A 17,991-nucleotide genomic window follows, 5' to 3' on the forward strand; every position below is an offset into this window, starting at 1 on the left:
GGAATGTTTAGCCCAGGAGAACAATAACCTTGCCCTTTAAATCCATCCAGTGATTCATTTAATTTCCTATCACACACATATTACAGAGGGCTCATGTGACACCAGAAACCTTTAGCAGTATGTTTGCCAAGTTCCCGTCAAAGGAATTAACTTGTAATCTTGTTTGTATCGCTGGTGAAACTATTACGGCATTAGATATCGAGGGGCTGCAGTTAATTACAGAGCATAAAAAGGAGAAAAGTACTTTGTCCTTGCAGAGCACTGCTGTGATGGATCGGTCACATATATCATATATATGATTACATTTCTGTAAATAGTTTATAAAAAGACTGTCAGGGTGCTGCAGGGAAGAAATATGCCATTGTCCTATGACACCTCTGGTTGAAGAGTTATAGGAAGGAGCATGATGTAATGCTGTGTATTTGCATGAATCTTCCCAGATGAACTTCAGGGTCATCCAAGGTTACTTTCTTTGTCCTTATTCAGAATAAAGCTTTTATTTTTAAAGGGATTCCGTCATGATTTTTATTGTGTCATTTTTATTACTAAATTACATTGTGTGCATTTCAAATAATTCATTCTACCATTTAAAATTCTATTCTTAAATCAATAAATGTATTTTTATAGTTGTAATATAGGTGTGTATAGTCATTGTGTATAGTCTCTAGTCATTGTGCCTGATCCTGTGCTTTCAGAAAGAGCCAGCACTTCACAGTTGAACTGCTTTCAGATAAGATATTGTTTCTCCTACTTAATGTAACTGAAGGGGTCTGGCCAGACTTGGGTGTTTTACCTCTGAGTTCTATTCTCATATTTATCAGGTGTTTTGTTTTTGCTTTCCCATTGTGCTGTTGATAGGTTGCTGGGGGGAGGGAAATATGGTTGGTAATATATCACTTGCACACTTAACACTTAAACTTGCTTTACTGAAGTGACTGAAATTTACCAGAGCAGTCACATGGGTGATGGCACATGGGAAACTAAGAACATGTCTGGTCCCATATTAAGTTTCAACATGAAATAAAAAAAACTGCTTGCTTTTTTGACTAATTAATTTTGTAAAGAAAATAAAAACAACATGTTCTCCCATGACACAATAAAGTATATTTAAGTGTAAACCCCAACTTAACTACTAAAAGAGAGGGGGGACATTTGACCTCCGTGTGCAGACACACAAAAACAATATACTTAAAGGGATCCTGTCATGGGAAAACATGTTTTTTTCAAAATGCATCAGGTAATAGTGCTACTCCAGCAGACTTCTGCACTGAAATCCAATTCTCAAAAGAGCAAACAGATTTTTTTTATATTCAATTTTGAAATCTGACAGGGGGCTAGACATATTGTCAGTTTACCAGCTGCCCCCAGTCATGTGACTTGTGCCTGCACTTTAGGATGAAACTACTTTCTAGCAGGCTGTTATTTCTCCTACTATCAGTCTCAGTGGGACTTGGCTTTTATTATTGAGTGTTGTTCTTAGATCTACCAGGGAGCTTTTATCTTGTGTTACTCTTGTGCTGCTATCTGGTTCCCCTTCCATCGTTCTTTTGTTAGGCTGCTGGGGTGGGGGGAAGGGAGGGGGTGATATCACTCCAACTTGCAGTACAGCAGTAAAGAGTGACTGAAGTTTATCAGAGCACAAGTTACATGACTGGGGCAGCTGGGAAACTGACAATATGTCTAGCCCCATGTCAGATTTCAAAATTGAATCACTAATATTCTGGAGTTGAAAGCACACGCATATACCCGACAAACCTGATTCTTTATAAGTTATTTTACTGCTTTACATTACCAGAATGATGTAATCAGAAAGTGTTTGGTGCTTGGAAAAAAAATCAATAAGTGCCCTACCTCAGACAATAGTAGGCAAAGGAGTATCAGTCACATCAGGCACAAACCTAAGCATTCTGATATTGAAAAAAATAAAAAGGGCAAGAAAGTATGAGCTTAAGACTAGTTTATTTGTATGGAAATTATTACCTTAAATTTAGGTAAGGGTAGGGCAACTTGGGTCAGTTTGTGATTTAAAACTGTACTTTTTACTTGAAGGTAAGTAAGCTAGCATATATGCATGTTAGGCCAGAAAGAAAGTCATCAGAAAGTACAGGTCCTTTATGAGCTCTAATATATTGTGGACAGTACAAAAGAGCCTTTTGCTGTTGTAGACTTATCAATGTACAAAGCACATTTAGCTTCAGAACGAAATGAATATCTGACACCTATAGTGCTATATTGAAAATGATGAGATCTCCCCAAATTTTCTGTATTATTAGAATTTCTTTGTGATTTGTTTTCTCCATTGATACCTGGATATGAATTACTTTCAAATTCCAAATAGTCTTCCTGTGATAATTCTGTCTCTGTTTGTTGATAGCACAGTGCAAGCAATCCACAGTTATAAACTATCTTTATTGATAACCAGACCATCTGTCTGGCAGTGAGGAGATATATTAATTGCATATATTGCTAATTGATAACAAGTCTCTAAACCGTTTTCTTTGCTACAGATTAAAATCATTGTAAAACTCATTTTACATAAACTACAAGCCCAAAGAGTGTTACCACTTAGATGGTAGAACTGTATTGTTTAGATTGGAGCAGACTGAAAATATGACCCAAACCCTTCATTGACCACTGGGTGCAACCCGACTTCTATTGTTCTGTGAAAAGTCGGCTGTTTATTGGGGCTGCTCTAGCTCCAAACAATAAAGCATTTTTCTGAAACTAAATGGCATCACCAGGACATTGGGAATAGGGGATGGCATTTCTGCATCTATTCAAATTTTCAATATTGCTTTAACTAATTGTCAGTTTCACTATAAATAATCATAGATACAATTTTACATCCTAAATCCTATACTACAAAAGCCTACACAATTCCATCTCAACCAGTTCAACTGTGTGTGTACACTTAATACAGAATAAGAATTAATTACAGAATATGCATGCAAAGTGGTTAACCTTTAAGGTTCAAATTACATATATATTTTTGGGTACTATTAATATTTATAATAGTTGGGTCATTAACTTATTATTTTTATCTGTTTTTATGTTCTGATAGTTCACTTATGTATGAATTCAATGTGTATAGGGGCAGTATACCAGATTGTTCAACACGTGTTCAGTGAATAGGGCTTGTTCTATCCATTCAAATAATAGTTTTAATTTTTCTTACACTTCTTCAGGTTACTTTAGGTTTTGGTTTGCCATTTGAGATCATTTTATCTGAGCAACCTATTATTTTCTGTACTTCTTTATATGTTTTCCATCAGCTTTTTGCTCTCCAATCAACTTTTTATTCAGAGTGCGCTGTTCTTCTGAGCAATGTCTGGAACAAGCCATTTTACTGATTTTTAGAGAGAAATGCACTATAACCAGCATTTTTTCACAGAGTGAATGACCTCACTAATTGAACTCCACTGCTATTATTTGGAACAAGCTATTATTATTTGGATGACGCCTCAATTAATGATTCAATTACACAAAGTCAGCAGCAGCAGTCATGACTGTTGGGTCTGTTGGTTATCTATTAGTCTGCTACTCCTACAAGTAAATTATTTGCCATGTAGAAATATAATTTCTACCAAAAACAGCGATTGATTAGGTTAGTGATGTTGTACTGCTATTATTCTGAACACAACTGTATATGCCTATGAATGAATTAATTGTATTAAAAAGTTTAATACAACAATGTTTAGTAAAACCTGTTGTCTGCATAATGAAAGAAAATACAATTTGCTTATATACAATAATTGATTTTTAAAGTTATTTGTAAAGTAAAACTACTGAAAGCAGGATCTGGCTGACTACTTATATGGTTTGCATTACTGGTTCTGAAACCTAAACCAGTCTAATAGGACCGTTGCCACTGAGAACTATTTTCTCTATTGTTTCAATATTCAGAATGAGAGAACAGAAAGGTATACAGTAAACAAATATTACTTTCAAGTTTGATTACATATGCAAATAATGTTAAAACCATTGAAAATGCTTTATTAATGTATATTGAAAAGTTGCTTAGAATTCTGTTTTCTTTCATTATTCAGTAAAACTACTAATTTAAAAAGCTGATAGATAGATTTCCCTTTTCCTAATAAAATGTTCCTTGACATTATTTTATGATTAGATTAAGAACACAAAGATGTGTGAGGTTTTCAAAAGACTATTCATCGAAAAGGTAAGTAAACAAAGGGAAATATTCATACCAAGTTAAATGAAAATACACAGACTTGACTCTGGAAGAATTCCATATGAGGAGAGACAGCATGCAGAGACCGCACACACTAAGGGTAAGGCCACACTAAGCGATAGCGCGGCGATTTGACTCGCCGCGACTATTCGCCGCGACTTTTAATCTTCAATCGCTGGCGAACCTGTGGCGCTGGCGTCTATGGGGAATCGCTGCGTAAAAACACACGCGGCGATCTTTTTTCTATTGTCGCTCGAAATCGCCTCGCTAGGCCAGCGCCACAGGTTCGCCAGCGATTGAGGATTAAAAGTCGCGGCGAATAGTCGCGGCGAGTCAAATCGCCGCGCTATCGCTTAGTGTGGCCTTACCCTAAGGGTGGCTTACATACACTGGAAGTGAGGTGAAAATCGTTGTAACACATAATTGTTTTTACAGTCATACTAAGGAGCAGGAAGGGGCAGATTTACTAAGTTTCCAATGGTAAATTCAAATTTGAAAAAAAAATTTTGGTCAAAACGCACAAATTCAAATTTAAAACCACCAACTTTAATTTGAATGTGAGATTTATCACACCTTAACCTTGGAAACCATTCTAATTCCACTATTTGCCACCTGCCGAGTTCATGTAGAAGTCAGTGGCAGAGGTCCGTTAAACCATCCGATGATGTTAATTGCCTTCCTGACATTTGAGGTTTTTTTCGGGGGGAAAACTCGATTCGAATTTCTCCCATTTCGCTTCGCCGAAAAATTAGCGAATTTCCTGAATTTCATGACTAGAGATAATGATAGGTTTATTTATTCATTCAGAACAATTGAATATGTGGAAAAAATAGACATATATCTGTTCGATGTGTTTGTTATTAGAACAACAGAGAAAAAAAAGGATTTACTGCTTTATACTAGAACTATGAATATTATTTTATCACAAACATTATAGATCTTACGCTTAATAAATGCTTCTTCCACGACTAAACAGTGCACATTCTTATGAAAGAAAAATTGATGGTTGTTTCTAAGGCAACTTGATACCTTCCAGCTGTTAAGGAACAAGTGTAAATAATCACTCACAAAAATACAGCCAGAAATACCATTCCATATACATCTTTACTTGCATCAACCTGTTGGTTTTCCTGCTACACTTATTTTCTTTAGAATATTTCCCAGTAGGAAATATTTGCAATATGTGAATAATTTATAGATAAAAACATTGTGTAGTCCATATGTTTTTGGCAGTCTAATACCATGGGCTGATGGTTGGGATATCTGATCCAATGGCTCACCATTGGGTTAGAAATATTTGTAATTTGACCACACACGAAGATAGTAAATTGCACTTATTCAAGTCACAAGGAAATCACAAAAAATCTGTATGAGATATTCTCATATTTTATACTGTAGCCTACATCATTGCAGTAAACACAATAATACTCTGTGGGTAATAAAAAAAGCAGCCACAGTGATTAAAACTACACTATTGCCATGGCAAAAAGAGGCTCAATAAAGTGTATTTTAAGCTCCAAAATAAACTATATTTTAAAGTGCCAGTTCCCAATACACCATGCAGTAGTGGTGTATGAGAATGTGGCAATAAACCTTGTGGTGGCTGAAGACATAGATGTTTTGGAAAATAAAGATGGGGCCCTGCGTCCAGCTTTCCATAAGAGCCTATTTGGTTTTACATAGTTGCATAGTTAAGTTGGAATGAAAAATTTTCTAATTCAACCCCTCTAAATGAAACTCGGGTTATGCTACCTTTCAAGTTCCTTACAGTATATGTCTAGTAACCAACCAAGTAATGCCATTATTGTCATTTTGTTACGATTAGGAAATGTATCTTGTGCACTACTGTTTTAAGTTAAAATTACAACCTTTTCAGAACGAATATAAATATTATTGAATTACCCGCTGAAGTGCTAAACTTCCTTACATGACTTCACCGCTTAGACCACCCAAGGCACTGCAAACTCAGTTAATTTAGGGACTTTGGGAAATGCAAAGTAGCCAAATCAGGCTCTGGAAAGACTGACTAATCATTAGTTTACAAATGCAATCTGTTTGAAGCATTCACCTGTAATGGAAAAATCATACCCTATTAATTAGAAGGAATATGTATCAAGGGAAATTAAACTAAAATGCACACTGCTGTATTTTAGAAAATATAGAAAATGTAAAAATTAGCAAAGCTTGTGAACTTGCACTAGCTGTTTCTATTATTCAAACAGGCAAACCATAGTTACTTTAGTTCTGGAGCTGTGTCCATTCTGCCTATAAATGCCCCTGGCTAAAATAATACAGATACGTGTCTGGCTGATGAGATGAACTTAGTTCATTACAGGAGATCATATATATCATGTAGATGCACTTGCATGGCAGTAGTTGACTGATATTTTTATATGAGGCAGGCAAAGCTCCATAAAAGTCTCTCCTCTTTCATGAAAATTGCTATGAAGGAGCACTTTTCTGAGACAGGTACTTTGTAATTGCATATTTTACACTATGGTGATACAGGTAAACTCCCTGTGACTTTCTGTTTGAGTGTCATTGGATATTACAGCATTCTAGGTTCACAATGAACTAAGTAGCATGATGCTTGATGCTTTGGTTTCTTTGTTTCATTGCCTTGATTATTTCATTCCTAAACCTAATTGCATAAAAGTTTTTTTTATATATTATAGTGTTGCACAAAACAGAAGTCCTTTTCTGTGAGATGATCCTTCCGATTTCTTTAACTTTTTATATGGCTTTTCATCTGATCATCTAAATTCTCAGTGAATAAAAAACGCAGATATTTTTTACTGGAACAAACTGTGGTATCACTTCTCAGAAATATCATCATCATCATCATGATCATCATCATTTATTTATATAGCGCTGTCAAGATACGCAGTGCTTTACTGCATTTATAGCAAACGGGGAATAAATGGTGGATAACAGACAAGGATTACAGAGTACAATAGGGTTTACAAACTAAAAGGTTAGGGTACAATTGAGACATTAGGATTGTATAAACACTTTGTCATTTTTGATACAGATTAATTAAGGCACATCGAATAGGCCTCTTTAAACAGATGGGCGAATATGCTTTTGTGAACAAGTACTAGAAAATCACTGACATTTGAATAGGTTTAGAAGATTGTTTAACATTGCCATTGTCAGTAAAAACTATTTTTAATGCCAGATATTAATCCATACTGTCATTTATAATGTCTTATTATTTTGACTACAAAATCCATCATGCCAGATATCCACTCCCTATGAATAGATCAATACCTCTATGACGTGGAAATACACAGTATCTGTTTGAAACTTATTACACTAATGCTTTTCCACTGAATCATGAATTCATGTTTAGTATCATAAGGTGAAAGTAATTATAATACATTTATAGAATCCCCATTATGCTCACTATGGCTACCATGGCATTAAGTTTCATGTTTTAGTAATTAGTGGTTGGAAATACAGTACAGCACATGATGGTGGCAAAGTTACTTAAGTTATAAAAGTTGCATATAAATTATATGAGTGTATACTGTAAATGCACAGCTGTACAGTTTACTGCTGATTTCAAATTAACATTAAACCAATGCATACTTAACAGTGTCATCTGGATATGGGGTAATACCATACTATTCTGAATTATGATTGACTATGCAGACTCAAGAGCTGAAATCCTTATTGATTAGCTGCTTAGTAAGCGAATACATAGTTACATAGTTAAACCGGATTCAAAAAAGACAAAGTGCATCAAGTTCAACCCCTCCAAATGAAAACGCAGCATAAATACACACACCCCTCCCTACTTTCACATAAATTATATGTACCCATACCTATACTAACTTTAGAGTTTATCACAATAGCCTTTAATATTATGTCTGTCCAAGAAATCCACTTTTTAAGGCATTAACAGAATCAGCCATCACAACATCACCCGGCAGTGCATTTCACAACCTCATTGTGAAGAACCACCTACGTTGCTTCAAATGAAGGGGTGGCCTCTGGTTTTTCTCTCCTCATTGCACCCAATGGTGGTCATGGCACCGGTTTCTGCCTGTACGATCACAGCCTGCTAGCTTGGGCATAGCCCCACCCTCTGGTGATTTCTCCTTCCTTCCTGCCGCATTCCCCCAACAAAAAAGAGGAGACTATCCTCAAAAAACCTACTTTGTCCACTAAAAATCCTCCTAACACTCTTTTTTCCCCCATCACCTATACATTTCCAAATAGCCTCAAAGTGTTGGTTGTGCCTTTGGCCCAACACCTGCTCAATGCTACCTTGCTGGTTGGCATTAAATATATCTAAACCAATGTCAGACAAGTGCACTCCATCTGGCCTGTATAAACCTGCACAATCAAAATCGATTTCAGAGTGATTGTTTACTGAACCCCCATAGGAGAGAACAAAATGTGAGACTAACCTACATGTACATAATGAACCCATTTAGCCAGTCTGATATCGATTCATATTTCCCTTTATCCTCCTCCTTCTTTTGTTTCCTCCTCCTTCGTTATCTCGCATATATCTACAAACTTTCCTGTCTGAATTTTTTTAATTGCCTTTTTTGCTAAATGCTTGCAAATATCAGAAATCCCACAAGCATACATACCCCCCATTGCTGTTAGTTTAATATTTCCCTCCTTCTCAGCAGCCCCTTTAATGTTACACTCTTTACCTTTTTTCTTAATTTCCTTATTTTTATGATCTTTATGAATTTTTTAAGAGTTTTATATGATGTATCACAACTAATTATCTGAATCAGACTCATATCACAATCAGAAACATCACTTTTTCTATACTCAACCGTCCCTATGTTTTTTTTCTGTGGATCCTAGACCTTGTCTTGTCTCACTTCTTAGGGTGGTGGCACACAGGGAGATGGTAGGGGTATGTGTGGGACTCTCTCTGTATGCCCTGCTTGGGCTCCTGAAATGGCTGCACTGCATGTCCCTAGCTTGGCTGGAATGGCCTGGATGGGTCGACTTATCTGGTGACCACGTGGGGGACAGCCTATTTTAGGGAGCTGGGTGAGTGATCACTTTGCTTCCGCAACTCAGTTCCCAGTTTGTGATCCCTGTTACCATCTTGTAGCTTGAGATAGTTTGCATAATTCAAGATTGTGTCTGCTTCAGTGATCAGCATGCGGAACCACTCTCTGAGCTGCCCTAGACATTGAAGGTGACATAGCCCTACTCCCCCTTGGCGAGGGAGAATCACTGGAGTGGGTCTCGGGTATCAGGTTGGCTCGGGGGCTGCTGTTATTAGGCTGGCTGACACTGGTGGTTTTGCTGACAGGCAGGGTACTATGGGTTGTTGGGGAAGACTGGTTCGTGGGGATAAGCTCCTGACCTGCGTGGGCTACTTACGACTTAACCTGGCCTTGAGGTGGTGAATACTCCCTGTACCTTCCAGAATGACCCGCTGCACACCTGGGCTACCTTCTCTCCATTTCAGTAATTCAGACACAGCTTAAACCTGCAAAACACAAAAGCAAAAATTATCTGGTGCCTTCCTTCCAACCCACCCCTTATATCCTGTGTTAGCCATCCCCTTCTCAAACCTACCAGTTGGAGGGGACCTTGCAGACTGGACACTCACTCAATACCCCCACCCCCTGGCCATCTGCAACATAAGCTCCAAAAACAATACGCAGTGGTGTAACTACCAGGGGTGCGTTCGCACCAAGGCCGCTATAATGGTTATCACTGGAAGCTGGGCAGGGGTATATTTTACAGCTTGCATGCCAGCAGCACTCCGGCGCGCAATTCTTAGTGGGTCCTGGTGCCCATCCTGTACTAGGGTCTGCCGACGAGTAGTTACGCCACTGACAATAGGTCTCAGGTGCCTTAATTTAAATAATTACAGCCTTCTCTATACACGTCAGTTCTGAAGCTGACTATACAGTTATAAGTTTGTGTGTGTGTTTTTTTATTATCTCACTTTCTTGGCTTAGCATCTTAGTTCAATCTTCAGTTCAAGCATACTGTCATCTCCCATGTTGGCTGTGAGTGGCGCTATTTTATATAAATCTATGGGCTATTTATTTTCAGCTGCGCAGACTATTGCGACTCCCTCGTGTTAAATCCAATATCATCAGACAGATGTGCCCAGATTTAATATATGAAAACCAAGTGAATATTAAGCTCGAATGGCCAGAGAGAAATAAATGTCCCTTCTCCTCCAGCCCCACTGCCTCCCAGGCCAGCCCCCCCCCCCCCCTGCATCCTTTCCCTCCCTCCTCCCTCTCTCCCTCCTAGAGCTGCTCCATACACAGGCTCATGGTGAGGGGAGCGGTGTCAGTGCTGTTGCTGCCGGCACTCTTGCTTAGTAGTCGCTGATGATGACTTAGCTTAAGCAAGTGGGACAAGGGGACACTCTCAGTGCAACTGTTGGAATCACAAGGATGTGTATCCAGGGTGCAACGTGGATATAACTGGGTGTTTTTTTTTTTGCTGTTCCGGGGATAAAATATTTACACAAGTGCTGAGGATTTTCTTTCTCTCTACTGAACGCAATGGGGGACACTGTGTTCTGTGACAGGAGACTGTGCTACACGGTAAGTGCCCAAACGTGTTGCCCTCCAGCTTATGCTGAATTACTGGCAGTCCCTGTGCACAGCTTTGGGTGCTTCATGGATGCTGGAGGAGCACTAAAGGTGCATGGGAAAGTTGGACAGTGTATTTGTCACTAGGGCATGCTGAAATGCATGGTGGCTGCCAGAGTTCCACAGTGTTTAGCTAAAGGTTTGTTTGCTGCTGCTGATAGAGGCTCAGTGCCTGCCTGTATACTGCAACTCCCAGCATGTTGGTCTATAGGAGCTGTAGCTGAGAAACAGCTGGAGAGCCCGAGGTGCTTATTCCAGTACTTGTAGTGATACAGTCTGCATGCACTGTCAATAATGCTTTCTTCTTGTCATATTAAGGCATAAAAATGCCCTTTTTTGGTAGAAGATGTTGGACAGAGCAGCTGAGGAGCAGTTTACCCAGTGGGATGCCCCAAATGGAAGGCTGCACTACTTTAACTGTGAACGCAAACCTGTTACTCCCTGTTTTCTGAAGGGCTGCCTCTATCACTTGCATAGGTTGCTGGGAGCTGTAGTTTGCAGCTGGAGGGAGAGGTGCACCACCCCTTGTGCTCATGAAGCCCTGGCAGGAAGTATGCAGACAGTGACAGGCAACATCTGGCCCTAAGGGCTACTCCCTGACCCTGTATTCATATAGGTCTCTTGTGATTAATAGGCGGTGTGGCTGCTGTAGAATGTGCAGGGAGTTGATGACTATGCTTGTACATTTGCCCTTTGATTCCCCTGTTGCCTCTCTCACTCTAAATTAAGATAGACTGCAGAGCAAGGGGGATACAGTGTCTATCAGCTGAAAGGGAAGTGAAACCACTTCAGTTGGCTCTTTTGGGGATAAAAGCAGTCTGAGGGCAAATCCGCATTGTGCAACATTTTAGTCACCGTCACGGCACTTCAAAAGAGATTATATGGATATCTTAGTTCATTTCCCACAGGTTTTGGGTCTGTAGAACAATTATTTTCCTTAGGAACAATTAAGGTGGCCATACACGGATAGATCCGCTCGTTTGGCGATGTCGCCAAACGAGCGGATCTCCCTCCGATATGCCCACCTTGAGGTGGGCAATATCGGGCTGATCCGATCGTGGGCCCTAGGGCCCAACGATCGGATCCTAGCGTTTGCCAAACGGGCGGTCGGATCGCGGGACCGCATCAACGAACAGATGCGGCCGCGATCCGACGGGATTTTTAACCCCATCCGATCGAGATCTGGCCGACTTTCGGCCAGATCTCGATCGGGGAAGCCCGTCGGGGGCCCTCATACACGGGCCAATAAGCTGCCGACTCGGTCTGTCGGCAGCTTTTATCGGCCCGTGTATGGCCACCTTTAGTCTAATGCCAGCAGGATTATTGGAACAGAGATGGGCAGATTAACATTATTGCAGCACTCACCTTTTCATACAAACAGGAATGGTGGGTGGTAGCAAAAAAAACAAAAAAAACAATTCAAATTAATACAAAGAGTTCGTATCAACTGTAAAACCTGGGAGTTTAAGTACAGCAACTTTCCAGCTGCTGAGCAACAATAGAAGTCCTAGCGCTTTAAAATGTAATTTCCCCCTGTCTTTGATATGATTTGGATTGGAGTTTTGAATTCTTTATATTAACATTGATATATGTATGTATATTTTAATGCCTAACCTGCCTCGCCTTCTTTGGGGCCAAAGGTGTTTTAGAATGTAGTGCTTGGTTTAACCTGAGTGGTCTTGCCTGAACTCTACATCCCAAATATTAGCAACTCACCCCTCCCCTTGACACCAGCATGCAACAGCATGTTAGCCACTATCCACCTTTCTACACTAGCTAATTTGTCTGCAATGACTGACAGAACGGTCCCTTTCCAGTATTGTTATGAACACTGCAATGTATTGTGTTATGGGTTTGGGCAGTGTTTTTTCAATTCTTTGAGGCAGCAGTTGCATTTACACAGTATTTTTGTAGCTTTCTTAAGAAGCAGAAAATGTGCTGTCAGGCTACAAACCACTTCCTCCTCTGTACTCAGAAAGAGATGACAGTTGTTTGTTGTAGCAGGCAACCAGTTGTCATGTGATTGTCACAAAAAAGTACTACTGCTATGCTGCATGATCCATTATATTTGCTGTTTTTCAATTAGTAAGACAATACATCTGGCAATGCAGGTATTCTGCATTATAGTTATACTGGTGCTGGGTGGATATGGAAAAAGCTTTGCAATGGCAAAACTTCATGAAAGCAAAATAAAAGCTCATTTACCAGGGAATAACTTTTTAAAGCCCCCTTTAGAGTCTTTGTTAGGGGTTTCAGAGGCAACTGCAGGTTATACAGAAACACATTATCCAGAAAGTTCCAAATTAAAGAAATGATATTTCCCATAGACTCCATTTTATCCAAATAATTTTTTAAACTGATTTCCTTTTTCTTTGTAGCTCTGTAGCAATAAAACAGTACCTTGTACTTGATGCAAACTAAAATAGAATTAACTCTTACTGGAAGCAAAACCAGGTTTTATCAAATTTTAACTGATTTTCTAGTAGGCTTAAGGTATGAAGATCCAAATGACAGAAAGATCCACTATCCAGAAAACACAAGGTCCCAAGCATTCTGGATTACAGGTCCTATACCTTTACTTATATCTTAAGTCAGCGGCAAAAAGGGCATTTTGTCCGCTACTACCAACTGGCAGAAAAAATCAGCGGGCAATATGCCCCTGATGAAAAAACCAGCACTGCTGTTAATACTACTGAATGTAAAGTGTCCTGTCTTACACAAATGTACAGGTAACAGACAGACCCTCAGCAACAAAATGCTTCATCTCTCACCACTCTGTGTGTGCCAGATGTTTGCCAGCGGAGGGTAGCAGCATATATATTTCATCAGCTGCAGTTTCTTACAGTTTTTCCTTGTAGGCTGCATAGAGAATGCTTATAACGTTTCACTTTGCTATATGTCGTGGATATGTGAGGAGTGTTTAAACTGACTGTGTTTATGCTGTGCTGCTTTGGGTTATGTTAGTAACTTTCTCACGGTGCAAACACTTTGGCCTCTCTCTAAAGACAAACAGAAGGAAAAACAAATATGTAAAACACTTGAAAATCAGGTGAAAACAATGTCTTGTGTGCACTGTTGGAGGAGTAAAAAAAACCCGTGTTCTTTAAAGTTGGTTAATCATCTCCAAGGATGTGTTTTGGTTAGCTACTGTAACTACAATTACGGAGGAAGGCATTACAGAGCTGTAATTGCTGTGGACATTTGCACATACCTAGAAAGACAAATTCCCCAGCAGTCGAGTTAAAACTCTGGCCCCAGGCACAGTGTGTCTTGATTGTTTATTTACAAGAAGATCTTACCAATGGCTTGCAGATACTAGCAGACAGCAAATGTTAGTTTTCCTTATCATTCAACTTAGCCTTTGTCAACCAAGTTATCAAAGAAAAGTTTTCTTAAAAGTTTTTTTTTTTGTTATTTTGTTTTACCCAAAGGGGCTTCTGAAATGAAGAAAAACTTCGGAAGTTTTTGGTAAAGGTATGAACAATCTTAAATTGGCCCCTATGTGTCAGAATGGAACATCAAAGGACCAGATGCTAAGGGTACTCTGAATAATCACATATCATAAGATTTTCATTGCAAGCTCTGCTATATAGAATAATACAGTAATATGCAAGGGATATTTTTCCAGCTAGGCCAATGAAGAAAACAAGATGTAAAGAATAAAAGATGTACAGTAGAACCACAATTTTATGCTCTCAGTTCTGCTTTCCCAGAACTGATTCCATTTCTCCCTTGTCCCACATCGTGCAAGTATGTTTTTTTCTTTCCCAGATTTAGGGTTTCCCAGGGGGCACTAACATGCTGACCACCACCCACCTACTCTGAATACATTGCCGCCAAACACAGGCAGAGCAGAATTCAGAGCAAAGTGCAGCTCTTTGGACTTTTGTTCTAAGAACCCGGTTTGTGCCTGTGTTTAGCACTCTGTCTGCAATTTTGTAAATTAGCCTTATTGTTTGTAATTATGACTGCTGGCTCTTTTGATTGGTAGATGAATTGATGCTGTGCATTACAGGTGGCAGCAGTGTTTTTAAAACATGGGGTCCCACTGAGACTGGGGACAACTGAGATATCCTACAGTATCTGGGCAGGCCAGTCTGACCCTGTGTTATTAACTATATAAGTGGAGAATGTTCCTTGCATAATATTTTAGAGGAAATTTTCATGTTCTGGCTATATTTGCTAAAATAAAGAACTTTGTCTTTCAGCTTACCTTAAGTAAGAATTTGCTTTTCAGCGTCTGGAAAACACACGTCACAGCTTTTGATGTAAATGACAGATAAAGTGTTTGTGAAACTTTTTGTACGGTGACATCATTTAAGATATTTGCATGAACTGTTTTTCAGTGATTTTATCTCAAACTGTTTTTCACATTACTTTATAGAACACAGTTTTGGCTAACTTTTGTGAACTGCAACTCTCAGCATGCTCAGATTTAACAATGTTTGATGCAACCTTAGACTATTTATGGGTCATAAAACATTTTTTCAATAACTAGTGCCTGTTGTTTTGAGTTGTGAAAGATTTACATAATTTCCATAGTATCATGAACATTTATTTCCCAGTTCAAGTTTAAAATGTGTCATTGTCATTTGGTGTATTTTAGTGTATACTTCTCTGGGTACTAGACAGTTTATGATGCTTTGCCCTGGTCTGGGAATGGGAGACAAGGCTCTACCTGGACATGTGCTTTGCAGCATAAGCCTCACAACAAAATATTTTTTGCAATGTGCTCCTTTTTACGACTGCATGACTCACATTACATGTGCTGAAAGAATGATAGTCTTTCCTACTGGAACTCTTTATATTGAGCCTTTGGCAGTACAAGTACACATGACTTCATCAGATGGGCTGTCTTGATTCAACTTTATCATGCTGATGACTATTACATAACTTCTGACAGTATTTTGAGTATGCTGAATGCAGAAACGCTTTATATATGAATTTTAAGCAAAATAAATGGATCTACTGTTTGCAATGGCAATAACTTAAATACATCACTGAAATGTGTGTTGATTAAGAATATAAAGTATAACAGAAACCGGAGAGTCTTCAAGTAACTTGCACCAGAGGAAGGACCCTAGAGGTTCGAAACATGTAGTGCTATAATAAAATCCATTAAAGTGGACCCGTCACCCAGACATAAAAATCTGTATAATAAAAGTCCTTTTTAAATTAAATATGAAATCCAATTTTTTTTTTTTATTAAAGCATTCATAGCTGTTGTAAACTCATTTAAAAAATATCAGCTGTCAATCAAATATTGCCTACCCCACCTCTATGTCTAGGCATAGAGGCGGGGCAAACAATTACTATCACTTTCCATTCAGCACTTCCTACATGTCACTGCTCTCCCTGCATTCCCCCAGCTCTCTTAACGATTTAATTGTGTAACCACTGCATGGGGATGGACATTGTTTCCCTGTCCCCTGGTGCACAAACAAGATTCTGAGATGATACAAGGCTTGTCTTAATAACAGTGTCCACAAAATGGCTCCTTCCTGGTTGCTATAATTATGAGTTCCCAGACTGATGGAAACAATATTCAAATAATTTATACAGTGTAATTAAAGTTCATTTTGCTTGACTAACATGATAAAATAGGATTTGGAATAATTTTGTTTGGGTGACGGGTCCACTTTAACACTTGAAGACTCTCCGGTTTCTGTTATACTTTATGTTACTGCAGTGGAGATGGCTACTCCACCAACCTGTTGAAGAGTCAGACTATCAAGTCATTTGGAGGATCTAGAGGGAATAGTAATCTGAGTAAGAATATAGTATTTGCTATTTTATGACATAAAATATTAACTGTAATATCACATTGACATTGTATCTGTAGCCAAAAAGGAAAAGCAGCTCAAGCTGAATCCTTCTCTGTCTGGTACAGATAAGTTGGTACTACAGCTACCTTAAGTTAACCCCCAGCTCTCTTCATGGGGATTCCAGGAGCTAAACAGTTGGATACTATATGCATGATATCCAGTGGTGCTCTTCTGTTTATCAGAATCCATACAGGTCTGTGCTGAAATACTGACACATCTGACTTGCAACAGTTTGTTATGATATACTTTCCCAGCTACTCAGGGTTGGATTCTTCGGGCGGGCACCCCTAGGCTGTGTGGTCTGATCACCCCCCCTTATGGCAACCCCCCCCGCCCCAGTACATACGTGAAAGTGCGCGCGAACTGCGCAGTTGAACAGGGGATGCGCCTAGGCAGGCGCACGATCCTAGCGCCTGCACTACCCCCCTGCCACGCACGCATGCCTGTAAGTTCCGACGAACGGCTCAGTTGAATCGGGCTGCGTAGGTCCGTGTGTGCGTGTGCGCGTGTGTGTGTATATATACACACATGAGATTGATTAATCAGCAGTCATGTATAGTGATGGGTGAATAAATCGTCAAAAAATTTGCAGCCAAACCAACGCACGTCAACATTATTCAGACGGCAATTCCCTTTCATGTTGATGTCAAAATTGATGTGGGTGTCAGAATTCGTGTTTCGTTAACTTTTAACTCTTTTGTGAATTTCGCTGGAAATTCGGGAATTTTTCAGCAAAGCAAAACGGGACAAATTCGTCCATCACTAGTCATGTAGCATCAACTTCTATGACAACTGTAACCTCACTTTCTGCTAGTGTGTTGATTTCGGATAAGGATGAAAGCTACTCAACAACCCAGACTGAGCATGTGCAGTGTCTCTGAGACAAAAGATGGTAAGAGCCTGCTCCTGAACTTCTAGGCTGGTACAGTAACTTCAGTATTTAAAATACAGCATTTCTAGCCATAGAATTTAGGCTTGTTTGGCATTATTTAGGCTTGTTTAGTTGTTTCACAATTGCAGTAAAACTTCCAGTATCATTAACTTGTGTTTCAAATTAGTTCAAAGTTGCACAGCAATTTGGCTTGCCTCCCACAGTGCCCTGCTGTACCCTTACTGCTTGTTTTTGGCTTTGCTCTTTGCCCAAATCTGTCTAATATATCCTCAGGGTAGAATTTGATTTCACACATTTAAGTAACCCAATGTGGTTCATCTTTTGGTGAAAATTCTGTTGAGTGCAGTTGCATGCTGTTTATGGGTGATTAAAACTCATGAGTATATTGTGATTACTCCTTAGCCTAAGCCATTGTGCAGATTCCAAAGGAATGTTGTTACTCCCCAGATGTGTCATTATTGGCTGCTTGTCTTAAAACCACTGGAT

General features: G+C 39.2%; 1 protein-coding gene across 1 annotated transcript in view; it reads left to right on the forward strand.

Annotated features, from left to right (window-relative positions):
* Window positions 1–10,457: 10,457 nt before the first annotated feature.
* Window positions 10,458–17,991, forward strand: part of LOC108708949 (rho GTPase-activating protein 6) — a 145,512-nt gene continuing 137,978 nt past the window's right edge. Inside the window, exon 1 of the mRNA XM_041584184.1 lies at window positions 10,458–10,740. Within this exon, the coding sequence (XP_041440118.1) occupies window positions 10,699–10,740 (42 nt within the window). The 5' untranslated portion in view covers window positions 10,458–10,698. The remainder of the gene's footprint in view (window positions 10,741–17,991) is intronic.

Source organism: Xenopus laevis, chromosome 2S, assembly GCF_017654675.1.
Source record: "Xenopus laevis strain J_2021 chromosome 2S, Xenopus_laevis_v10.1, whole genome shotgun sequence".
NCBI lineage: Eukaryota > Metazoa > Chordata > Amphibia > Anura > Pipidae > Xenopus > Xenopus laevis.